We start from the raw sequence: 27,001 nt of genomic DNA on the forward strand, positions 1-27,001 counted from the left end.
CAGGGGATTTATTGGAGGCCAAGGTAGAAGGCCTAGCAATGGCGTCAAGATATAGGGGCAAGATAAAAGCCCTAATCAAGTAACTGAGATTTTGTTAGACATCCATGACATGTCATTTCTTCCACTTTATAAATAAAGATTTAACAATACAATCTAATTTAGCTACAAAAGAAAATAAACCAGTGTACCTAGGCGTCATATGATGGGATGATGGTCAACTGTAAAGCGCGGCATTAATTATAAGCCTCCTGCATATTACAGTGATTTATTTAAAACAGGCCATTGGTCCCATTTTCTTTCCCATTCTCCGAACATGTTGTTTGCATCTAAAATAGGCAAATCCCGACTGTTCAGGGAAAACATGGCCTAGCCAATTTTCCACTTATGCAAATTTGTCAAACTGGAAATTGCACTTAACCATTACGTTCCTGTCATCGGGACGATCGAAATGCACATATATAACACTCAAATTAAAGTTCCGATGAGAGAATTACGGTTTTGGGAAGATCCATGCCCACGGGAAACCGGTTATGCTGGTTTTGGTCACTGGAAATCGAGTTGGATCAAAGTTATATTCTGACATAGTTTTATAAGAGTTTCATCTCCCAACAAGATAAGTCCATCGACCTTATAAATATAAAGGGCCACGACCAATTGCGGGTATGTAATCACATCGCATGTAACAACACAAATCTACCTTTTTTTATCTTTTCTACCTTACAATTTCAAACCATCTGCTATGCTTCTCTCGTATCCATGATATATATGAGATGACAACCTAGTTGGTCTGCTGAGCCTAGGACACACCCTGCTAGGTGCGCCGCTCCTGTGTGGTCCCATCCTGGAGGTGTTTTTAGGTTTCCGTGGCGAGTCTTTCGAAACCGGCTAGACTGGTTTGGGATTCCATCCATGCTGCTACAAGTTGATCCACGAGCGAGCTACCTCTTTAGATGTAGGCCCAGATTTGCATCAACACGTATACCGAGTCGGGCTCTTGCAAAACTTCTTCTCTTTTCTGGTCCAGCTATAAAATAAGTTATTCTGTAGCCACCTCTATTTACGATAATTTTATATACTAATTTACGATAATGTCAATACATATTTACGATAATTGGGTTACTATAACACATGGGGATATTTACCATAATGTTATAGTAAACCACTTAGTAAGGAGTTACTATAATTTCGTAAATTAACATAGTAATTATCGTAACTCAAGGTGGCTACAACCTAAGTTATTTTATAGCCAGTATAGTAGTTATATATATATATATATATATATATATATATCCATATTGTACTACACCTAAAACAAATTTTGGAGAAGGCAACATCCATCAATTAAGCAACAAGTGGAGCAGTTACCTAGCTAATCTTCATACCTTTTTTTTAAAAAAAAAGATATGTCAAACTTTTCAAGTTCGAGGAGCATGTGCACGCAGCAGTAGTGCAGTGCTCTGCACGTGTCGGTCTCCAATGGGAAGGAAGGAGAGGAGACCAAAGACAGAACAGATCGATACCGCGTACCAGCTATAAAAAGCTCGCAGGTACGTAGTCCTAATTTCCAAACCTACTAAAGGTGCAGATACCAATAAGGCAATAACAAGGCATTTCTCTCTCATTCTTCTTCTTCTTCTTCCCCGTCTTCTCTCTGTACTAGCTAGCTAGTCTCCAGATCCAGCTGCTTCCTGATCGATCGGACTAGCTCAGCAGACTAATCTCCGAGTGAGCTGAGCTCCGTGTGCCATCATGGTTAGGGGAAAGACAGTTATCAAGCCGATAGAGGACAAGACGAGACAGCAGGTGACCTTCTCTAAGCGGAGGAGTGGGCTGTTCAAGAAGGCTAGGGAGCTGGCCGTCCTCTGCGATGCGCAGGTCGGCGTGCTCGTCTTCTCTAGCGCAGGTCGCCTCTACGACTACTCCAGCACCAGGTAATATTTGACTATTCTTGTTCCAGTTTCAACTCCCCGGCCTCGAAGTATTCACAGGATGAAACATCGTTTCACTGAGTCAAACAATCTGATAAACTGTTCAATTCTCGTATGTATTTCGGACAACACACATGTACTCTCTCCGATCCATCATAAAACAATAATGCCTATCTCGCTTTTTAAGGAGTTAAATTTTAATTTACTAGATTTTTAAAAATAATAATATCAGCATTTATATCACCAAATTAAATATTTTTATTATAAAATAGATATTCCCCTACTAACCTAATGATATTTATTACGCATCATAAAAATTAGTTTTTTTTCTGTATATATATTTGATCAAGCATAAAACAAATAGCCGCGTGCAATGCAGATTTTTGTCGTAGATGCATGCAACATTGGCTAACTAATGCATGGGCAAATTATAACCTGACAACGTTTACTAGTAAGTTGAATCAGTAACAACGTAGTTTCTCCTATCTTAATAAGTGATATGATTCAGCCAGCTGAAAACACTTAGCATATGTATGGACGTATATATATCAGAAATATTTGGAATATCGAATGAACTACAAGCTTTTATTGATAGGAAAACTGCTTAATCTTGTACTTGAATAATGTCTGCAATATGATTGCATGGATCTATATATCAGCCCCGTTAGGTAGAGCTCCACCAGCTCCAGATTCACCAAAATCAGATCTGGATCCAACTTTTGTAGCCAAACGCTTTTGGATCCAGCAGCTCCACCGTGGATCTGCTTCATCAAAATGATGGTTCAACCCCCCACATTCACCAAATTGATGGAGCAGCTCAAGGGGTGCTCTACCAAATCCAAGTTTGGTGGAGTTGGGAAAAATTACCCACCATGCCACTCGTTACATAGAAAAAACGGTTCGATTCATTTTCTTCTCGTCGCTTGTTCCTCCCGAGCTCCGTCACAAAGACCCTGCCGAGCCTCCACGCCGGCCGCACTGCACCCCACCGACCAGCCGTCCCGCCCAGGCCCCCGGCGAGGCCGCGCCGCCACGCTCACAAGCCCGCCGGTCAGGGCTGCGGCCTCGCTGGCAGTGGCCGGGGCTGCCGTGGTCGCGCTGGCCGGGGCCGGGGCCGGGGCCACCGTGCCCGCTCCTGCCGTGGCTGCATCTGGCGAGGCCGCGACTCCAGCTCTTCCCTGCGCGAACGTTTGCCGGAGGAAGAAGGCTGTGATTTTTTTTTGTATTTTGCACCCAGACGCATGGGCCCAGGTGGAAGTGAGATAGAGAGGGAGCTGGAGCTGTACCAAACACTTCGGTGAATCCTAGATCCACGGTGGAGCTGCTCCACTGTGGATCCAGGTCAATCTCAGATTCAGATTCACTTTTTGCACCAGTGGAGCTCTACCAAACAGGCCTATATTCTGGAACAAAGATGGTCGAGGATAAAATCATATATATAATTCTTTAATACTCTCTGATTAGAAAATGGATTTTATTTCAAATAAAACAATATGCCAGTTCTAGGGACATAATCTCTTCCTTTCTCTCCATTTACCATTGCAGTTGACAAGTTCTTATTTTATGTTGGATCTCTCATATTCAATTATCTGTTCAGATAGCAACTCTAGCAAAGGCCCTCAAATCAAGGCCCCTACTTAAGATTTGAGAACTAAATAAAAGACTGAAATTATAGAGAAAACAAAACAATATATAATTCATTAAAACTATCTACATGTCTCAAAACCAAGCCATAGCCATTAGACAAAGTAATCACTTTACTGTTGCCAATAGAAAGTCCACTTCTTCTTTTTTATCAACTCGTCACTCTGTTTGTAATATCAAACATCATCTCATTAGCTTAAAGTCAGTATTTGAGGTAATTAAGGTTAAATTAGAAGAATGCCATGTATATCATAATGCGGACTTTAGTTTTAGAAACTTGCAGTTATGGTAGAAACTTACATAAATTCGTAACATTACAACAAATTTACTCGTTCTAATGCGAACTTCCTTTTATTTTTGAGCTAACAATATAGTTTATTTGATAAAATGACATGGTTGCTCGTTGTGTTTGACCAGCACAAGATCTATTGTCGAAAGATACCAGGATACAAAAGAGGGCAGTCAACTCATGAGCGCGAGCACTGAAACTAAGGTCTTGTGCAATACTATCAATATTAATTTTTAAGTGATTCTCATCATTAGGGTTCATATTGACACATTACTTTTATGTTAGTACTCCCTCCATACTGGTAAAAAATGACATTTAGGACAGCATTTAGCATACCAAGGAGTAATTAATTAGGGTAAAATTTTCCCTGTCTACCCCTATTAAATACAGTTGTGGCTGCATTCCATACAAGAAAGTTGCACACCCTTACTGGCTAGCGCAGCGGGGGCTAGTGTCTGGTGTTGAGAGCGGTGCGGGTTTGACTCCCCACTGTCTCCATTTTTTTTGTAGTTTTAGGACGCAGACGACCACACGAGAGGGCGAGCGTCGCACGCGCGGCGTGAATCGAGGAGAGCGTCCCACGCGCAGCGCTGAGTAATTGCATGCAGAGATCGATGAGCCAGGGGCAAACAAGTCCAGGGGAGGGGCTGCGGCGCTAGAACGACGTTTTATCCGCAGACTACGCGAGGAGCCAGGACGTCGTTTTATTTGTATACGGAGGAAGTATATAATAGTGGGCAGAATTTTCGGTAACTTCTTTCAATCCGCATTATGCATGTGGTTCTTTTCACCAATCGGTTAGTTAAGCCACATGCTTAATAATTGATCTTAAACAGCTTCTATGTTTAGGAGTCCAGAAAGCTCAGAATTGCAAAGGTAGTCAGAGCAATCACATATATATGTGGCAACTAAGTAAACCTTTTTACTGTAGACCTTTACATTATTATTGTTATCCTTAAATAATATTCATTACCAAGGGATTACATAATCGAATCATAGAAAATCTTAAACAGAGTCCTAAAATGTATGTTTTTTAAAAGAAAGACTGTGGAGCAGAGTTCCCCCAGTATAATCAAACCTAGTCTGAAATTCGCTCCCACAGGAAGTCGAACTCAGGACCCGATGAGTGCTCCTAGAATCATCTAACCAACTTAGCTAGAGAGCAGTCCTAAAATGTATGTTGACTAATGCTGTGGCAATTATATACAAAACATAATTAAGGATCCATTAGACTAACAAAACCAGAATATGTAAGGAATTAATATTCTAACCACATTTCTACAGAACTTCATTATTATAGAAGATACATAGAACAACGATACAATATAAGAATTGGGTGGCCCAGAGGGGGGAGGGGGTTGAATCGGGACTCTAAAAATTAATGCAAATCGGAACCTATTTTCAAATCTAACTTAACCCACTTGCACTAACAATACCTAGAAATAGAGGATCACCTAAGATCAATCCTTAGGGCCAACACACTAAGCCAAGTCTTAAGGCATGATCACACTAGCAATAGACCATTAGGTGTGCAAAAATATAAACTATGGAGAACAACATACTAAGACAAAAACAAGTCCATGATAAGCTTCACACAAAGGTTCAAATGCATACAAAAGCAATGCTCATGAATGAAACAAGAGGACAATAGGCAACCGGATTTTCCCCCTTTGGTCTCAGATAGTTGTGACTATCTCCTAATCCACGTTGGATCACCTTTATGTCACCAAGACCACAGTTAAGCTCCCTTGAGAAACCAAGCCTCAGTCTCCACTCTAGATTGACAGCCGAGCACAAAGGTAGGATCCTTCCAAATAAGAACTACACCAAGACGGTCACCTAATGCTCTTGTGGGCCGTCTAGGTGGTGGAAAATACCATGGGTAACAAGCCTCCAACTTCGACTTGATGAATCTGCAAGCCAATCCAAAAATGATATTTTTTCACGTAGTTTCCAAAAATGAAGAAAAAAAATCACCAATCCAATCAGCGTGCACCACATGCGAGCCTGAGCAGGGATCAAACCTCTTTGTGCATTGTCATTTAAAAATCTTTATAACAAATAATTGTGATGGGATTGAGAAACTCACATACTAAACACAATCAAGCTTGTTTAAAGTAATGTGTCCAAAGTTGGTTTGTTAACACATACATGCTGGGAACTTATAGGGCCACAATCTTGTATTTTGATTAGCGTGTTACATGACGTGAAATTCGGACATGCTAACACGTATGGATGTTGGGAACAAAACCGTGAACTTTGGACATGCTAACACGTACGAAAAGTTATAAACAGACACGTTAGATGCATGGACAGCTAACACACTAATCAAAATATGGCATGTCCAAAGCTGCTAAATAAAAAGATTTACCACATCTAATAAATCATGCATGCATCAATAAATCTAGAAAAAAATTATATCTAAATGTTTTCGTATTTATCCTATTTTATTATAAAATAAAAAAACTAAATAAATATATATTGCCTCCTAGGAGGTAATATGTGATAGTAATCATCCAACCTAACTAAATGAACAGCTCAGTTATTTGAGGGTACCGCAGCAAAGCCCTCGTCCTTTAGACTAGAAATCTCCTGAAGGTACTTCTCAAAATCCTTAGGAATAGCAGAACTCTATATACTAAAAGCAAGTAAAAGCTCTAGCCGAGTGGACTCCATGTGGAGAAAAAAACAGACTCAGTCTTTGTAGGCTTCTATGTGGCCTGGTCAAGCTTAGCAGTAACAGTGGTGGCCTTGGTAGAGATACACGAAGAAGCAACAGCAGCCATTGTAGCAGTAGAGGAATCCTGAAGACGAGTCACCAACAGATCATCTGAGTCAAGTGAGACAGTGCTAGCGTGTCAAACAACATAGAGATAGAGTGATAAACGTGTCAAACTAAAGGCTGCTTGGCAAGAGAAGGGACACTAATCCAAGTATAATGTCCAAGGTATGGTCCCAGCAAATCTGGACTAGAGGAGGTCCTATATCATGTACAACAGTAAACTAAGGTGCTGGAGGAGCCATCAAGCCAAACTGTAAGCCGTACTGCTGAAAGAACAAGATATGAAGAGCAGCAAGGGGCGGGGTTTCACTGATATATGAGTGAGATGTCATGGCCTAAGCTGAGGTATGGCAATGCCAATCTGCTGAAACAGGTGTGAAATTATAAGAGTGTTGTTATGTGGCTGCTAGGATTTGAGAGGGAGAGAGCTGAGGGAGAGGCGGCGATAGGTAGCTAATGTACCCGCGGCGCTACAGTAAAGCGGGTACTTTTCACAACCATAATTGTGGCGGCTAGGGCTGCGGGGGAAGCCGGAGGCCTTGCCCATGACCGAGCAAAAGGGAAGGGATTTCCTTCTTAATTCTTGCTTGATTAGATTAATACATCTCCTCTCCTTATATAGAGAGGTTTACTTCACTCCCAAGCAAGGCTTACTTGACCCTTAAGCAAGCGATCCTTATCTCTAATTAACCCTAACACTAGCGGGCTATACCGCCTGCCCAGGCCCAATAGGCTCATGACGTACTCTAACAAGTGTTCTATTGTTTGTCCTCATAGATTTGATCAATCAACAAGTTAGGATACAGCAGGTATTGAACGTGTGGATTCAAATCACTACTACTGAGAGTATTTGTAGTCTCTAGGTGGTTATCCAGCCGCCTCTACAAATCTGATTTCTATAGGCAGCTAGGAATAGAAGATGCCTTAGAAATAGAGTTTGTCGGGGCGGCTCGAAATACAGCCACCTCTACAAATCGTTGTGTAGAAATCATAAGTCCAGGCCCAAAAAAGAGCAATTTTTTTTAATACAGGAGATCCCACCAAGTTCAAAGTCAAAAGTTACATGATTTTTTGCGCGAAAAACATGTGTTTTGTGGCCACAAGGGATCGATCCCGTGACCTAAGGCATTACGCGTTACTCCTCTAACCAGTCTACCAAAAAGACAGCAATCTCCGTAAGGCATATTCATTCTCCTCATATTATCTACATCCTATTTTAAACTGAGTATTTGGGACCCTAAACAAATTCAACTGAAAAAAAATTTAACTGCAAAGTTGTAGATATCGTCAAGAACTATAATTTTGCTTTTGGTCATTTCTCTGTTAGAAGTCGTTTGAAAATTTTAAATTTGAAATATGAGAAATGCAAACGTAGTTTTTCTTGGATAGATGATTTCACATGAAAAGGTTGGCAACTATAAAGTTGTATAACTCTTCGAGATCTATAACTTTGGTTTTGACCGTTTTTACATACAAGGTCATTTGAAAATTCGATTTTTAATGTGCTTCACCATTTTTAGAGATGGCTCTAGATCTAGCCGTCTCAACAAATTGATTTTTAAAAGCGGATCTAGATCCAACCACCTCTAGAAGTCCATTTGTAGAGGCGGTTGCATTTAGAGCAGCCTCTAAAGATAGGAGCACTTGTAGAAGCGGCCGAAATGAATTTGTAGAGGCAGCTCGTTTCGAGACCGATTTGTAGAGGCGGCTATAAATTAATTAAGCCGCCTCTATTAAAAAATAGAGGCGTTGCTAAAAATCAAATATGTAGTAGTGGATATAAATTATCGATTTAGTATCTAAATCCCTTGGGTTGGATACTCTTTCTGGAAATAACATACCATTTGCACCCCTATTCACGATACAATTAACTGCTCCCATTTTTTGCCTTTCTGTTAAAGTGTTAGTGTTGCAAAAGTAGCACACACATTTCTTCAAATACATTTCTATTTTCAGTATTTATTTTACAAAGTAAGATATAAACTGTATGCTTCTTTGCTATCTGTTCCTGCATGCAGTTTTGGGAAGCTGAGGCAACAAACTTGAGGCAGCAACTGCATAACTTACAAGAAAGTCATATGTATGATCCCTTCCCATCCCCCCTTGCCCCACCTCCCCTCCCCTTTGAATTATACGGATGTGCAGTGTTTGGAAACTAACAAGCATATTTCAGTGTGCATCCACAACTCGACAATATGGTTTAATTATAAGCATGAGGAAGAAGAAAATACAACTTGCCATTCCCCAACAACGTGTGGCTGTTCACCTGTAATGCTGTCTTGGTGTTATGTCCAATATGAATGCGGACACTTTAGTATGTAATAAATGAGCTCTCTGATTTCCCCAGAAAGAGAGAAGAATTAAAAACGTAAAAAACAAGGATAATGTTGTAATGCGGACATTTTAGTACGTGATACAATAGTGTGGCACAATAGGAGTAAAAAGCAAGGATATAGCAGTGAAACAATATTCCAACATATGTCCATGTCACACCCAATTTTAAGGATAAAATTGAATGCGCAATACTCATGTGTGCCCAGGAATCAGTCACACACACAAGTCGACAAATCATATAAAGTATCATCACGGTATCCATTACATCACATCCATAATACAACTTAGTCTTACATCACACAGCGGAAAATAAAAGATAATAAACTCTCGTGGGCTTTATCACAGGGAAGGTCAACTGGTTGACCACAAGCCTAAAAATCCTCCGGGACTTCCTCATACCCGTTGCCATCTGTTACCCATCCGGAATTTTTATCTAAATAAAGAAAATAAACAAGTGTAAGTACATCCCGCACTTAACAAGCTAACATGGGGTTATGAAGCTCAAAAAGGATTGACTCTGGTTTACTGCAGTTAGCATTTTTAGTACGACAAGCTTTTATTATCAGATATTATCAAATTATGCTTAAGCTCCCATTTAATCCCATAAGAACATATATATCAGGGTCAAGTGTACCATATATCATCGTAGAACAACTTAAATGATCATCGTCAAGTATCCAGTTATTCTGTGAGTTTTCCGGGCCGCTCGTAACCGTGAGCACGACTGTTATAACAGTTTATTACCCTCTGAAGAGGTGGTGCACATTCACCGCGAGTCGTGATCCCCATATGCCCGGGTTAATTACTCCCATGTCACTACCAAGCTGAGCGGGCAGGGTACACTATGAAGCCATTTCATAGGTTTCGCTAACAAGTTAGGGTCGCTAGGTTTCCTTGGCAGACAGATGTAGGAACCCCCTTTCCTATGGCACATATCCATCGCGGCTATACTCATAGGAATAGAGGCAGCCCTATATCCAATGTGGCAAGCCCCATTTGCGCCAAAAAGGTAACCTCTAACTAGCTAGAAAAGATCCTATTGCTGAGCTAAAGTCAGAGCCATATGACTCTCCCGGTTGCACTGTCAGTCCCAGCTTTTGCCGACAGATAAGTCCTTATGGAGGGCTGGGAGCAACATGAACAAAGGTCATTTGCACCTTCGCCCTATGAAACAGTTGTTATAAATTATGTTAAACTCTTAGTTCCATAGTATCATTCATCATCATGTATATCAAGTTCAGTTAGAGCACTAGCAATCTACCCATATGCATTTAACCCATAGGAGACAAGGAACAGGATAATCAATCACTAGAATGTCCTTACGGGTATCAAAATTAGACACATACAAATGAGTAATTGATTAAGGTGAAATAGGACATCAAGGTAGACCCATGCTATACTTGCCTTGGTTCACAAACTCGTGCTGGTCCTGCTGGTCATCGAAGAATTCCTGATCCCCAACGTTCTCCTCACCGTCTGAACGCGACCAACACGGCAACATTCAACATTCCAAAAGCATTCATGCAAAGCAAACATTTTCTATTATTAGAACAGTACACCAACAGTATAGAAAACAAGATAAAATGTTTGTGAAAATAATCTACGTCTCACTACGATCACGTCAACGCGAAATTCACGAAATACGGAGCTAAAATGCGAAAGTTATGATTTAAACGGGTTTTCCTGTAGCAATATATTTAATTAAATCTAACCATGAATTTAAAAAGTTCCAAACTTGACTAACAGTGGTTCTAACATGTAGGTTATGGAATTACGAAGCTAACGTGATTTGAATGGATCAATTCGGAGCTAAAACGACAATTTTATAAGCGAAACAGTTCAAATAACATTTCTGTAAATACTGAAAACGTATTTTTGACTTAAGCCGTGAAGTTTACGTTTTCCAAACGAGAATGTGCATTCGGGGAACTACGCCTTGGACTACGGGTTCAATTAGATGAAAACCGAGGGTCTCTTTAGAAAATTAACCCGCGAAGGGTATCGGATGATCTCGGTCATTGGATTAGAAACGAGCGGCCAAGAATGATTCCGGGGGAAGGGAGAAGAAGGTGGCCGGCCGGAACAGTGATGCCGGCGGCAAGCACCATGGCCGGCGGCGCGGAGGTCTCAGGCGTGCGCGGTTAGGGGGCTAGGGTTCACCAAATGCGAAACCGAGAGCACCGGGGTAGGCGGGGGAAGTAGGGGGTCTCGGCCATGTCGATACGGCGACCGGAAGACGCGGGTAGCACGGTGGCCACCATGGCCGGCGACCAAGGCTTGCGGAGCTCGTGGCCAGGGCATCTAGAAGCCAAGCAAAATGAAAGTTACGGTACCGGGAAATAGAGGGAGGCCAGGGGGTTCTCACAACGGGGAAAAACGAGGAAGGGGAGGCTCGACGGCGACGGTTCGTGCGAAGGTGAGCACGGCGGATTCCGGCCATCTTCGGCTCGACAGTAACGGCAGCGAGGGCGAAGAGAAAGGAGCGGGGAACAGCAGGGGGCGTGCGGGTGGGCTCGGCTGCTATTTAACAAGGCCGAGGAGCGTGGGGGGGGGGGACGCTCCCACGACGCACGTCATGGGCGACGGTTGCTGCAGCGCCGGGCGCGGGCGGTTCCGAGCCGCGCGGGGAAGAGGACGGCGCTGACATGTGGGGGCCGAGCGGTCAGCGGCTGCGGGAAGGGAGCGGCGGCGGTTGCGGCCAGGCCGTTCGGTAGGGATGGGCCGGCAGCGGTGCTGGGCCGAGCGAGGCGGGGAGGCGAGCTGGGCTGGGGCTGGTGCTAGGCTGCGGGAAAGGAGAGAAGGCCAGCGGGCCGAAATTCAAGAAGGAAGGGGAAAAATGATTCTTTTCTTTTTCTTTTTCTACAATTTTCCAAATTCCTTTTTAAATTCAAATTTCAATTCTTTTTGAAATATTTAATAAATTCCAAACACTCACAAAATGATATGCAGCAACATGTATGCCTCAAAAAGTTTCTAACCTTATTTTTAAATTTTAATTCCACAAAATTTATTATTTCCCTACCTTTTAATGCTCACATATTTGCATAAATAAATCATATTTACTAATTTTAAAAGAATGTTATTTTTAGGGCGTTACAATTCTACCCCCTTAAGATGAATCTCGTCCTCGAGATTCGGGTGATTGCTTACTCAAATAGTTGGGGATAAGTCTTTCTCAGATCCTCTTCTCTTTCCCAAGTAGCCTCATCCTCTGTATATATCGATTCCACTGCACCTTGCACATCTTTACAATTCGGCTTCTTGTAACTCTTTCGGCAGTTTCCAAGATCTTTATCGGATACTCTTCATAAGTAAGATCTTCCTTGACAGTAAGTTCTTCCAAAGGAATCTGTTCTTCTGGTACCCTCAAACACTTTTTCAATTGGAAAACATGGAACACGTCGTGCACACCTGACAAACTCTCAGGCAGTTCCAACTGATAAGCTACTTCTCCACGTCTCTCTAGGATCTTAAAAGGTCCTATATACCTTGGTGCTAATTTTCCCTTCATATTGAATCCTCTCACACTTCTCATTGGTGACACCTTCAAGTACACATAATCACCAATCTCGAAAGTCAGCTCTCTTCTGCGAGTATCAGCGTAACTCTTCTGTCGGGACTGAGCTACTCTCAAATTGTCTCTAATCATTCTCACTTGTTCTTCCACGTCTCTAAGGACATCGGGTCCAAACACTTGAGTTTCTCCAGTCTGATTCCAGAACAAAGGCGTTCTACACTTACGCCATACAACGCCTCAAAAGGTGCCATCTTGAGACTCTTCTAATAACTATTGTTGTACGAGAACTCTGCGTAAGTGCACAAGCTCTCAACATATCTTCCAAAATCTGGTTGATCCATTCAGTCTGTCTATCAGTTTGCGGGTGGTAAGCAGAACTGAAATTCAACTTTGTTCCCAAAGATCTATGTACTTTATGCCAGAATTGCGATGTAAATTGGGTGCCTCTATCCGACACAATTTTCTTGGGAACACCATGTAAGCACACTATTCTTTCCATGTACAACTCTGCTAATCTTGCACCATTATAGGTACTTTTGACTGGTAAAAAATGAGCAACCTTGGTGAGTCGATCCACTATTACCCATATTGAATCATAACCTCTTTGAGTGCGGGGCAGTCCTACAATAAAATCCATACCAACTTCTTTCCATTTCCATTCAGGAATCTTCATTGGTTGTAGTAACCCTGCAGGTCTTTGATGCTTAGCTTTCACTCTTTGACAAGTGTCACACAAAGCCACATATTCTGCCACATCTCTCTTCAAACCATACCACAAATACTTCTCCTTGAGATCCAAGTACATCTTGGTACTTCCGAGATGTATAGAGTAAGTAGACTCATGGGCCTCTTGCAGGATTGCATCTCGGATAGCTTTCACTTCAGGTACACATATCCTTTTCCCGAACCAAAGAGTACCATCCTCATCCATTCTGAATCCGGGTGCCTTTCCAAACACTACATTCTCTGCTATCTCTTTAAGTTTTTCATTCTCCAATTGTCCTTTGCGTATCTCTTTTTCCAAGTAGGCTCTATCACCAATTCCATTGCATTAGTGACCAGGCTCAAGTTGAGATACTCCATTTCAGCACACAACTCTGCTGACATAGATGTTATCTGAAGTCCATTGGCATAGCTCTTTCTGCTAAGTGCATTAGCTACGACGTTTGCCTTTCCCGGGTGATAATGCACTTCCAAATCATAGTCTTTGATCAATTCCAACCAACGACGTTGTCTCAGATTCAGATCTGATTGGGTAAAGATATACTTCAAACTCTTATGATCAGTATAGATATCACTCTTATGTCCAATCAGATAATGTCTCCAGATCTTCAAAGCATGAACCACAACTGCCAATTCCAAGTCATGAGTAGGATAATTCAACTCATGCTTCCTTAATTGTCTAGATGCATATGCCACCACTCTTCCTTCTTGCATAAGCACACATCCAAGACCCAAATGGGATGCATCACAATATATAGAGAAGTTCTTGCTTAAATCGGGCAAGATTAATACTAGAGCTGTAGTCAATCTCTTCTTTAGCTCTTCAAAGTTTGTCTGGCATTTATCCGACCATACATACTTAGCATTCTTTTCCAACAGAGCTGTCATGGGCTTGGCTAGCTTGAAAAAACCTTCAATGAACCTTCGGTAATATCCAGCTAATCGCAAAAAGCTATGAATCTCACTTATAGTTGTTGGTGGTTTCCAATTCAGTACATCTTGCACTTTGCCGGGATCCACTGCTATTCCACCATTGGAGACTACATGACCCAGAAAAGAGACTTCCTTTAACCAAAACTCACACTTGCTCCGCTTAGCGTACAACTTATGTTCTCTAAGCTTTTGCAAGACCAACCTTATGTGTTCAACATGTTCTTCTTTAGTCTTGGAGAATATTAGTATGTCATCTATGAATACTACCACAAATTTATCCAGAAACTCCATGAACACCTTATTCATTAGATACATGAAGTATGCAGGTGCATTGGTCAATCCCAAAGACATAACGGTGTACTCATATAATCCATACCGTGTAGTGAATGCTGTCTTGGGTATGTCCGAGTTCCGAATCTTAAGCTGATGATAACCAGATCGGAGATCAATCTTGGAGAACACATGAGCTCCTCTCAACTGATCAAACAAATCATCAATCCTAGGCAAAGGGTATTTATTCTTGATGGTAACCTCATTAAGTGAGCTGTAATCCACACACATCCGTTGACTACCATCCTTCTTATCCACAAAGATCACAGGTGCCCCCCATGGGGAAGAACTGGGGCATATGAAACCTTTTTCTTGCAACTCTTTTAGTGTTTCTTAAGCTCTTCTAATTCATTAACTCCCATTCTATATGGACGTTTAGCTATTGGTGCAGTTCCAGGTAATAATTCAATAATGAATTCAATGTCTCGGTCAGGTGGCATACCTAGCAAGTCATCGGGGGAAGACATCCGGGAACTACTCCACGACATGATCTTGTTCATTGACTTCACCATCTAGCTGATTCATTGTGGCTGTAGGCTGAGCTTGCACTACCACTTCTACACAGATTCTATCTCCATTGAGTGATGTCACAACCACAGATTTCTCCTAACACTGAATCACTGCCCGGTGTTGTTTCATCCAATCCATTCCCGCTGTTCTCAACACAATAGGCTTCACTTTGAAGTCTACCCCCTTAAGGAAATGCTAGATGAGGGCTCCAATAAGAAGCTGGCATACTACCTCCCGGAGAATTTACTAGTACGGGGTTTTTCATGGCACACAAAGGTATGCTATGCATTCTAACAAAAGCTTGGGAGATAAAAGAATGCGAAGCACCAGAATCAAAAAGTACGGTAGCAGAGATAGAGTTGACGCTGAACGTACCCAATAAGACCTCAGGCGTCTCCTGAGCTGCATCAGATGACACATAGTTCACCTTCGTAGTGTGAGTTGGTCGGGCGTTGAACTTCTGATTGCTGGTCTGGTTCTGAGGTGCTTGTTGGTTCTGCTTCTTAGGGCACTAATGAGCATAGTGACCTACTTCTCCGCATCGGTAGCAGACATTGGGATTGTTGGGTGCACCACTCTTCATAGGAACATTGTTGGGCACTCCCTGGCGTGTTGTAGGATTGCTGGTCTGTTACGGGGGACGCTGATTTCTAAACTATTGCTGGTACTGAGGGCGTTGCTGGAACTGGTTTCGCTGAGGATACTGACCATGGTTTCCCTGGTGAGTTGGTCCTTGATTCCTCTGCTGGAATCCTTGCTGGGGATAAGCACGTGGGCGAGTGTTGCTTCTAGAAGCTTGCCCTTGGAGCCTTCTCTTCTTAGCTTCCATCTTCTTGCGCTTATCGTCAATCACGATAGCGCGATTCACCAAAGACTAGAAATTCGGGTAAGTATTAGACATCAGCTGGAGCTGCAGTCCATCATAGAGTCCCTTGAGGAAACGACATTCCTTATCCTTGTCATCCGCTATATCATTTGGAGCATAGCATGATAGTTGTGTGAACTTGTCCCGATACTCCGCCACAGTCATTGATCCTTGCTTGAGAGATCTGAATTCTTCCTGCTTCAGTTCCACTAGTCCATCGGGAATATGGTATGACCGGAAATTATCCTTGAATTCCTGCAGGTGATAGCAGGAGCATTATTGGGACATCCAAACTGGAATGATTCCCACCAATCCTGAGTAGCTCCTTGGAGTTGTCCAGAAGCATACAACACCTTCTCAAGGTCGTTGCATTGTGCTATGTTCAGTTGTTTCTCCACAGCACGCAACCAATCATCTGCCTCCATAGGGTCTGAGGCATGGGTGAACACCGGTGGTTGACCTTTCATGAACTCTCCACGCTTATCTCTGACCTGAATAGGCGGTGGACCTCTTGCAGGTTCATTGTCCAAGCGCTGCATCATAGCTTGCATCAGCAATGCTTGCATCCCTAATATTTGTTCCATGGTCACAGGTGGCGGTGGTGGTGGATTTATGAGAGCATCACGTCCACGACCACGGCCTCTGCCTCTTCCTCCTCTTGCGTCCATCTGTTCTCCAACAAATATGCAAAATTTAGAGATTTTTCCAATTATAGAGAGCTTACAAAAGATAAGAAACAATGCTGAGAATTTTCTGGACAAGATTCAAATTCAGCAGTTCAGTAAAACTGTTATAACTCGAGTTTCAAAGATCCATCAGAGGTGCACCAAGATTCGTTAGAAAGCTTAGGATATCAGCTACAATTTTCATTTAGATCACTTTTACAGATTCTGACACACACATGGTCAAAAGTAGAGCTAAACCGAAACTATTCTGAGTTCCAGACAGCGCAGGAACATCAACTTGTGTCAGCTAGATCTCCCAAACCTAAACAGCTATTGATGTGATTCCTGTGACATTTGAAAGATAAAGAGGTCTAGTTATCTCCACAAAAATTTCAGAATTTTTGACAGCCCAGATTTCGAGATACCAGATAAAGAACACAGGCTGCTCCAGAAATCAGCACAGCAGAGATAAGATAAAGCGAAGCATCTGCATTAAGATTTCATTCTAAACTTAAAGTTCCAATCTAAGGAAGTTGTGGACATGCCCACAAACTTCCAGCAATCAAGCAAATACCAAATCAATCAAGTTCACAAATTAAACATCTAATCATCCAAGTTCACAAGACCAACAAGACTAAATAAGAAACACTAACTAACGACGTGGTAATCTAGATCGAGGCACTTAACACCTATGGAGTGGTGTCAATCATGGTGAAGGACCGGCGCTTCTTCTTGTAGATGGAAGGCTGCCCAAGTTGTGCTCGAAGTTCACCCACTTGCTTCTGGAGGCATCTCTGAGCCCTCTGAGATGCACACAGTTCTCCTTTGACTTCCTTATCCACTCCCTGCATAGCGTGGACATGTTGCACCATTGCTTCCAGAGTTGGGTCATTCTCTGGTGGAGCCAAAACCTGCCAACACCCTCATGATCATTTTGAGGAAGGAACCTGAAGCGATCCTCCCTTATGGCCTCAAAGCGATGACCATGGTAGTGGATGTAGGCGTTCTGTGCTGCATCCTCCATACCATCCAAGGCATGGGCTCTCCTGGCAGGGGCACAGTGGACAGTCTCCACCTCATGTCCATTCTTGATGTCGTTCCAAGCGGTGACCACTAGCTCTACCTTCCAGAAGGTAGCCTCCAATGGATGCTAGTACTCAGCGCAGTGGTAGCTGATGGAGGCGTGCAAGTCGGGGTAGTAGTCGTCTAGCACGTGAGTGAGGAGGGTGTGGTAGTAGTCTATCTCTAGGGCTGGCTTGAAGTAGTACTTGCACTTCCAGCCAATCTCCTCCACCACGGGAACAGCTGGGGTTGGTGCAGGTGTAGGGGAAGTAGCTGTCGACTCCTCAGGTGTAGCTACAACAGGATAGACTGGCACGGCGACTGGTGTAGGAGTAGGTGTAGGCATCGGTGTAGCCATCTCCTCATCGTCGGAGATGATCACAATCTCCCTCTCCGCCTGTGGGCACACAGGGTGAACATGGCACGATAGCCGGCGGTGCTGAGGCGAGCAGGTCTCGGATTATGAGACATCTATAGATTTAAAGTGAGATAGAATTAGAATCAACAATTTTAATAATAGATAAAGGTATGAAAAGCATAAATGTTTTAATAAATTAACAAGAATAAGACAGTAAGCAAGAAACCAGAGGAGCAAATATGCTAAAACGACCATTTTCTAACTAGGCTTGCGTCCTACAGTCAACACGGCTCTGATACCAATTTGTCACATCCAATTTTAAGGATAAAATTGAATGCGCAATACTCATGTGTGCCCAGGAATCAATCACACACACAAGTCGACAAATCATATAAAGTATCATCACGGTGTCCCTTACATCACATCCATAATACAACTTAGTCTTACATCACACAGCGGAAAATAAAGATAATAAATTCCCATGGGCTTCATCATAGGGAAGGTCAACTAGTTGACCACAAGCCTAAAAATCCTTCGGGAATTCCTCATACCCGTTGCCATCTGTTACCCATCCGAGATTTTTACCCAAATAAAGAAAATAAACAAGTGTAAGTACATCCCGTACTTAACAAGCTAACATGGGGTTATGAAGCTCAAAAAGGGTTGACTCTGGTTTACTGCAGTTAGCATTTTTAGTACGACAAGCTTTTATTATCAGATATTATCAAATTATGTTAAGCTCCCATTTAATCCCATAAGAACATATATATCAGGGTCAAGTGTACCATATATCATCGTAGAACAACTTAAATGATCATCGTCAAGTATCCAGTTATTCTGTGAGTTTTCGGGCCGTTCGTAACCATGAGCATGGCTGTTATAATAGTTTGTTTCCATCTGCAGAGGTGGTGCACATTCACCGCGAGTCGTGATTCCTATATGCCGGGTTAATTACTCCCATGTCACTACCAAGGTGAGCGGGCAGGGTACACTATGAAGCCATTTCATAGGTTTCGCTAACAAGTTAAGGCCGCTAGGTTTCCTTGGCAGGCAGATGTAGGAACCACCCTTTCCTATGGCACATATCCATCGTGGCTATACTCATAGGAACAGAGGCAGCCCTATATCCAACGTGGCAAGCCCCATTTGCGCCAAAAGGTAACCTCTAACTAGCTAGAAAAGATCCTATTGCTGAGGTAAAGTCAGAGCCATATGACTCTCCCGGTTACACTGTCAGTCCCAGCTTTTGCCGACAGATAAGTCGTTATGGAGGGCTAGGAGCAACATGAACAAAGGTCATTTGCACCTTCGCCCTATGGAACAGTTGTTATAAATTATGTTAAACTCTTAGTTCCATAGTATCATTCATCATCATGTATATCAAGTTCAGTTAGAGCACTAGCAATCTACCCATATGCATTTAACCCATAGGAGACAAGGAACAGGATAATCAATCACTAGAATGTCCTTACGGGTATCAAAATTAGACACATACAAATGAGTAATTGATTAAGGTAAAATAGGACATCACGGTAGACCCATGCTATACTTTCCTTGGTTCACAAACTCGTACTGGTCCTGCTGGTCGTCGAAGAATTCCTGATCCCCAACGTTCTCCTCACCGTCTGAACGCGACCAACACGGCAACATTCAACATTCCAAAAGCATTCATGCAAAGCAAACATTTCCTTTTATTAGAACAGTACACCAACAGTATAGAAAACAAGATAAAATATTTATGAAAATAATCTACGTCTCACTACGATCACGTCACCGCGAATTCACGAAATACGGAGCTAAAATGCGAAAGTTATGAGTTTAAACGGGTTTTCCTATAGCAATATATTTAATTAATCTAACCATGAATTTAAAAAGTTTCCAAACTTGACTAACAGTGGTTCTAACATGTAGGTTATGGAATTACGAAGCTAACGCGATTTGAATGGATCAATTCAGAGCTAAAACGACAATTTTATAAGCGAAACAGTTCAAATGGCATTTCTGTAAATACTGAAAACGTATTTTTGACTTAAGCCGTGAAGTTTACACTTTCCAAACGAGAATGTGCATTCGGGGAACTACGCCTTGGACTGCGGGTTCAATTAGATGAAAACCGAGGGTCTCTTTAGAAAATTAACCCACGAAGGGGTATCGGATGATCTCGGCCATTGGATTAGAAACGAGGGGCCAAGAATGATTCCGGGGGGAAGGGAGAAGAAGGTGGCCGGCCGGAACATTGATGCCGGCGGCAAACACCATGGCCGGCGGCGTGGAGGTCTCAGGCGCGCACAGTTAGGGGGGCTAGGGTTCACCAAATGCGAAACCGAGAGCACCAGGGTAGGCGGGGGAAGTAGGGGGTCTCGGCCATGCCGATACGGCGGCCGGAAGACGCGGGTTGCGCGGTGGCCGCCATGGCCGGCGACCAAGGCTGCGGAGCTCGCGGCCAGGGCATCTAGAAGCCAAGAAAACCGCAAAGTAACGGGTACCGGGAATCGAGGGAGGCCAGGGGGTTCTCCCAACGGGGAAAAAGACGGGAAGGGGGAGCTCGGCGGCGACGGTCCATGCGAAGGTGAGGGAACGGCGGATTCCGGGACACCTTCGGCTCGGGCAGTATTACGCGGCCGAGGGGCGAAGAGAAAGGCGCGGTGGAACATCAGGGGCGCTAGCGGGGGGGGGGGGGGGGGCTCGGCTCCTATTTAACAAGGCCGAGGAGCGGGGGGTGGGGGGTGGAACGCGTCCCAACGACGCACGTCGTGGGCGACGGTTGCCTGCAGCGCCGGGCTGCGGGCGGTTCCGAGCCGCGCGGGGAGAGGACGGCCGCTGCCATGTGGGGCACGAGCGGTCAGCGGCTGCGGGGAAGGGATGCGGCGGCGGTTGCGGCCAGCCGTTCGGACTGGTGAAGGCCGGCAGCGCGGTGCTGGGGCCGAGCGATGGCGGGGAGGCGAGCTGGGCTGGGCTGGTGCTGGGCTGCGGGGAAAGGAGAGAAGGCCAGCGGGCCGAAATTCAAGAAGGAAGGGGAAAAAATGATTCTTTTCTTTTTCTTTTTCTACAATTTTCCAAATCCCTTTTTAAATTCAAATTTCAATTCTTTTTGAAATATTTAATAAATTCCAAACATTCACAAAATGATATGCAGCAGCATGTATGCCTCAAAAAGTTTCTAACCTTATTTTAAATTTTAATTCCACAAAATTTATTATTTCCCTATCTTTTAATGCTCACATATTTGCATAAATAAATCATATTTACTAATTTTAAAAGAATGTCATTTTTAGGGCGTTACAGTCCATTAAGTGCTATCAAAATTTACTCTGAGCGGATAGATGTGTTCCATTATCCATTATCCATGCTTCATGCATTCTATTCATTGCCCACGAGAAATGCTGACAAGATAGAGTCAATCTTTTCTAATACCAGGGTCAGACATCCTAGGACCTGCCGTATAGAAAACAAGGACGACAGATCTTCTCACATCGTATAGTGCACCACTGCACAACGATAATGTTGAAAATCTATGTTTGAAAAATGAATGACTTTGTATGATAACAAACGAGAGCATCAACATAGATAAAATGCTACCAAAAGCTGACTGTCCATTTTTGTTATACTAAAGGATACATACATCAGAAGTCGAAACACCACAAATAAAAATCTAAGAGAAACTTAAAAATTACTTTGGGTGTGTAATAAAGTTGGAATGATACGTTGTCTCAATAAGCTATACTGCAGGCAATTGCAGGTACAAAATCTTTCTGGCCTGGAACTAAAAGAGTTGAAAAATTTAGAGAACCACCTGGAAATGAGCCTCCATAACATTCGGAAAAAGAAGGTAATATCTGCTTCCCTATGTGGAGATCAATCACCAGATGAGAGTCACTAACACCTCTCTTCACAGGATAGCGTAATAATCAATCAAATTCAAGAGTTGAACAAGAGGGTTAGTTGATCTATCTAGTTTCATCATAACCACTTTGTTAAAGAGATTATGGTCAACTCTCCCTAATTGAATTTCAGGAAAACCATTATGCTTCAAGAATACAAGGAACTAGAGCATCATTTTGACATCAATCACCAGGGAGAACATGAATTTGCAGAAAAAGGTGGGATCCTATTACAACTAGTATTACAGAAAAACCCGAAATAGAAATATTCTTCTACATGTTTTAAAAGAACTTGAACTAGGGGAATGCTTCCCCTGAGATATTTCATTAAGGAAAAAATCTCAACCACAAGGTCAAGAAAAGGCCATGAACCGCATCTATTGAATAGCACGAGTGGCCTTTTTTTTTTTTTTGAAACGGAGAGTTGAGCTCCCAACCAGTAGGTCCAACACATTCTCAATATTCAGTTGCGAGTTTAATCCTATTTTGTTTGTTAGGTGAATGTACAGCAAGGAGTAGATGGGGGAGATAAAAGTTCTGCTGCTGAGTACAACATTGCTGGTCCAGATGAGGATTTAACTTCAGTTCGTCTGGAGCTAGGCCAGCCACAGCACGTAGCCAAAGAGCAACTGGAAGAACCAACATTGAGGTAAGTGTTTCATGCTAATCTGACAAACTATTTTTTTTTTGTTTGATATCAGTGCATATCAAATAATATGTTGACCAGTCACTGAAATTTCAGACGGCTTTGACTGCGTGAATGGGAGAATCACGAGCGGGCTTACAAGCTGGAGTTAGCTTACCATTACTACAGGCGTTATCAACAGTCCTGCTACTGTTCAAGATCAAGTGCTGTGAAACCAATTGCATTAACTGTACTCATCACTCATCAGTATCATTTGAACACATTTGTCCATAGTATTCAGTATGATTGTTGGAAAGTCTATTTTGTATTGTCCTGTTAAAAAGATGGCATACCTGTCAAATCATGGATGAAATGTGTAAAGTGAAGTCAGCAGGTGTAAGATTCATCTAGTAAAGTTTTACATCCACAAGTGTATTCATCATACACGCTTCTGGTGTAGAGTCTGCAGGTTACCCATCTACTCCTTGCTGTACATGAACCTAAGAACAAATAGGATTACAACTTGCAACAGAATATTGAGAACAAGTTCTGCTATACAATTTCTAATTTTTCATAACTTTATTTACAACAAGATGTCAAATTTTAAATAGGACACTATAATTCTCTGTAGCCAATATATTGAACATGGGTTTTGGTGACACCCAGCTGGACATTTTCTTAAGCATCCGGTGAGAACATCTTCCCACTACGTAGAAAACGATTTGTAGGAACGGTTCAATTTTTTTTGTAGGGGCGGCTGGTGATGGAGCCGCCCCCTACAATGGCGTGCTCGGGTGCCCAGACACCAGCCGCCCCTACAAATGGAACAGCAGGGGCGGCGGTGATACGAGCCGCCCCTACAAATGGAGTATGATTTTTAGGGACGGCTCAATCACCAGCCGCCTCTAGAAATGGTATTTGTAGAGGCGGCTGGCGATTGAGCCGCCCCTAAAAATGGCCCGTATTTATAGCTTCTATTTGTAGGGGCGGCTCAATCACCAGCCGCCCCTACAAATGACCCCCATATAAAACTGAAGCAGCACCTTCTTCCTCCTCGGGTCATTCACTCCAATCCGTGAAAGAAAGTTGGGGAGGGCTTGGGCACCTCCCAAAAATTGCTCTACTAAGGGGGGAAGGTTTTGGTCTCAAATCCTTTGGTGGAGAGGTTGTAGAAGGTAAGAAAATGATATTCCACACTTTTTTTTGAAGTTTTAATGGTTGATTAGTGAATAATTAGAGTTTTGTTTTTCTCTCTCTTCTATGGTGCTTGAGCTATTTATGAGCAAATTAGACACAACTTTTAAATGTACTAGGGTAAATTAGGAGGGGAACATGATCATACCCTTATTTGGTCCATGTTTCTTGATTTTAGTGAACCATTAGTTAGTTTTATGGATGTTTCATGTGCATGTGATCTAGATCTAGGGTTTGGTTTTTTTATTAATTTCGTTTTTTTGTAAATTTATGTTTGATAAAATTGACTAGGGTTTGTACGAAAGATATTGTGTAAAGTATAATTATTGCTAATTGTTGTCTTTGAAATTGTTTATTGTAATCAATAAATATGTATTTAATTATTTATGGATTAAAGGGCATTAATTAATTTTCCTCTACCATGGTGTGTTTGTATGCTTCATGTAATTATATTAGATTTATATTCATATATATATGAGGTATATACAATTATTCTCAAATAATTATTACTTTGATTAATTTTTATATATATCTGAATAAGTAGTCCTTTAATGTTTATTTTGTTGTTGTTGTAAAAGATGGAGTACAGGAACTCTTGGATGTATGGTTCGTTAAGGTTCAAGGCATGTTTCGTGAAGAGGTGGATAAATTTATTGAAACCGCAACGAAGCATGCAACGACATTGAAAGAGAATAAGGATACAATTATTTGCCCCTGTAAAGATTGCAAGAACCGTATGGCATGGACAGATGTGACTATCATCAGATCACATTTGATTATACGAGGATTTGTTGAGGACTACACAGTGTGGATTCATCATGGTGAAACGGTTATTGTTAACGACGAGGATGAGGAGGAATACGACGATGAAACCATAGAATCCCTGTCCCAATATTCAGCCGAGCTTGATGCACAAATGGATTTCGAGTTTGGCAATGAACAAGGTGGTGATGCTAGTGGTTGGGATGGTAATGACGAAGGTGGTGCCAATAATGTTGGTGGAGCACGTGTCGGAGTTGAAGATGATTTAGATGACATGATTTGAACCCTTGGACCAGAGATTTTACTAAATAGCCCAAAAGATCTAGAAAATTTGGAAAGAGTGACAAAAGCATCGAAGGAGACTGTGTATGGTGTTGAAAAGGGTTGTTCGACACATTGGACATTGCTACGTTTCGTGCTTGAGCTGCTCATCCTGAAGGCTAAGTACGGCTGGTCAGACTATAGTTTCAATGATCTATTGCATCTCCTGTCATGGGTGCTGCCACAACCAAACTCAGTTCCCGCCAACACATACCAAGCGAAGAAGATCATAAGTCCATTGACAATGGGGGTTGAAAAAATACATGCATGCCCCAACCACTGTATACTTTTTTGTGGTGAAACGTTCAAGTCATTGGATAAATGTCCCCGGTGTGGGCCAGCCGGTACAAGAACAATGACCTTTACGGTGGGGACGAACCATCCACGGGGAAAAAAGAGGAATAAGAAGGGTACAAAAAAGGTGGTACAAGAATCTCAGCCCCCAGAGGACACTCCATTAGGCAACGATGCAAAGCAGAGAAGAATTCCTGCCCTGGTAATGTGGTACCTGCCAATGACCGACCACTTGAGATGTATGTTCCTAAACCCTAAAGAAGCCGCACTCATGACATGGTGGGATGATGAGCGCAAGGTGGATGATGATAAGATTGCACACCCGGCTGATTGTAGTCAGTGGCAAAGGTTTGATGAGAAGCACAAAGAATTCAGCGATGACCCAAGGAATGTACGGTTTGGCCTGAGCACTGATGGAATGAATCCCTTCAATGAGAGGATGAGCAACCACAGCACATGGCCAGTGATCTTGACCATGTACAACATCCCAACATGGTTGTGTCAGAAGAGAAGGTACCTTCTCCTCACTATTCTTATTTCTGGCCCTAAACAACCAGGCATTGATATAGACGTGTTCCTCGAGCCCTTGATGCAAGAAATGGAGAGACTATGGAGGCATGGGGAGCAGATGTACGATGCGTTCCGAAAGGAGGACTTCATATGTAGAGCAATAATATTTGTTACTACCAATGATTACCCCGCGTTGTTTGCTTTGTCTGGACAGATCAAAGGGAAGACGGGATGCTTGGTTTGCTTGGATGGTACTACATGGGTGTACCTGGATGCATCCAAGAAGATAGTTTACCTAAGGAACTGACGCTTCTTAAAGACAAGTCACAAGTACCACAGCAAATTGTTCTTTAGATTTTATGACAACGCCCTGGAGATTGAACCCCCTCCGGAGAGACGTTATAACGGAGAACATGTGTACAGAATGGTGAAAAATATACGCGTCATCTATGGAAAGAAGAATCTAGATGGGACGAACAGAGATAGAAGCACACCTCCTATCGAAGGCGTACCTTTCAAGAAACAATCGATCTTCTTTCAGTATTTGCCTTATTGGCCAGACTTGGAGGTCCCCCATGCCATTGATGCTATGCACGTATAGAAGAATGTCTTTGAGAGTCTCATTGCTACCTTGATGGACATAGGCAAGTCAAAGGATGGTCTGAAAGCACGGAAAGACATGGTGCAGTTAAACATGATGCCACAGCTTCACCCGGTACCTGAGTCTAATGGAAAATACACTCTGCCCGCGGCGTGCTTCAACCTAACACCAGACGAGAAGAGAGCTATATGCACTTTCCTGAGGGGGATCAAAGTCCCAACTGGGTTTTCAGCAAATGTGAAAAGCTAGTGTCGATTGAAGGACTTTGTCAATAACACACTGCAAGGCTCACGATTGCCATGTGATGCTGACAGTGTTTCTATTCCTATTGCAATCAGGGCTAAAGCCAGAGTTCTGAAACTGGCCATCACCCGACTGTGCTACTTCTTTTCGAAGATCTCACAGAAGACGATTGGCAAGGAAGAGCTGAGTGACCTACATGAATTTATGGTGGAGGACATAAAACCAACTGGAGATGTGTTACCTCCTATTTTTTTGATATAATGCCACATCTCATGATTCACATGGTTCATCAGATATAGACGCTTGGCCCTTGCTACTGCATGAAATTTGGTCCTATGAGCGGTTCAATGTCGGTTTTTAAGTCGATACGTGCATAATCGAGCATACCCAAAGGGCTCCATGAATAGAGGGTTACAGTACTGAAGAAGTCGTCGAGTGCTATCAAGAGTACCCTAAAAGTACAGAAGGGATTGGTAAACCCGATTCTCGTCACAAGGGTAGGCTGGCTGGGAAGGGCACTAGTGGTAGAAAAGTGTTCATCGACCATGATTACAACAGAGTGAGTCGGGCGCATTACAGTGTCTTGCCAGAGTACACAACTTGATTGCAACCGTATATTGATGAACACTT

At 42.7% G+C, this 27,001-nt stretch overlaps 1 protein-coding gene across 1 annotated transcript; it reads left to right on the forward strand.

The window, feature by feature from the left end:
* Nucleotides 1-1,749: 1,749 nt before the first annotated feature.
* Nucleotides 1,750-26,632, forward strand: LOC136488256 (MADS-box transcription factor 23-like). Its single transcript, XM_066485251.1, has 7 exons — nucleotides 1,750-1,931; nucleotides 3,990-4,065; nucleotides 8,662-8,723; nucleotides 21,670-21,769; nucleotides 21,836-21,877; nucleotides 22,319-22,470; nucleotides 26,467-26,632. Exons 1-7 carry the CDS (start codon nucleotides 1,750-1,752, stop codon nucleotides 26,630-26,632), a joined length of 780 nt encoding a protein of 259 aa, XP_066341348.1.
* The last annotated feature ends 369 nt before the right edge of the window (nucleotides 26,633-27,001 follow it).

This window comes from Miscanthus floridulus, chromosome 10, assembly GCF_019320115.1.
Source record: "Miscanthus floridulus cultivar M001 chromosome 10, ASM1932011v1, whole genome shotgun sequence".
NCBI lineage: Eukaryota > Viridiplantae > Streptophyta > Magnoliopsida > Poales > Poaceae > Miscanthus > Miscanthus floridulus.

Bases quoted from the DNA above. Each gene is read 5' to 3' on its own strand.
- LOC136488256 (XM_066485251.1), top strand. From the start codon at position 1,750: ATGGTTAGGGGAAAGACAGTTATCAAGCCGATAGAGGACAAGACGAGA. The intron at 4,066-8,661 runs GTCTTGTGCAAT...TCCTGCATGCAG, and splicing joins GCGCGAGCACTGAAACTAAG to TTTTGGGAAGCTGAGGCAAC. The intron at 21,878-22,318 runs GTTAGTTGATCT...TTTGTTTGTTAG, and splicing joins TTCAAGAGTTGAACAAGAGG to GTGAATGTACAGCAAGGAGT.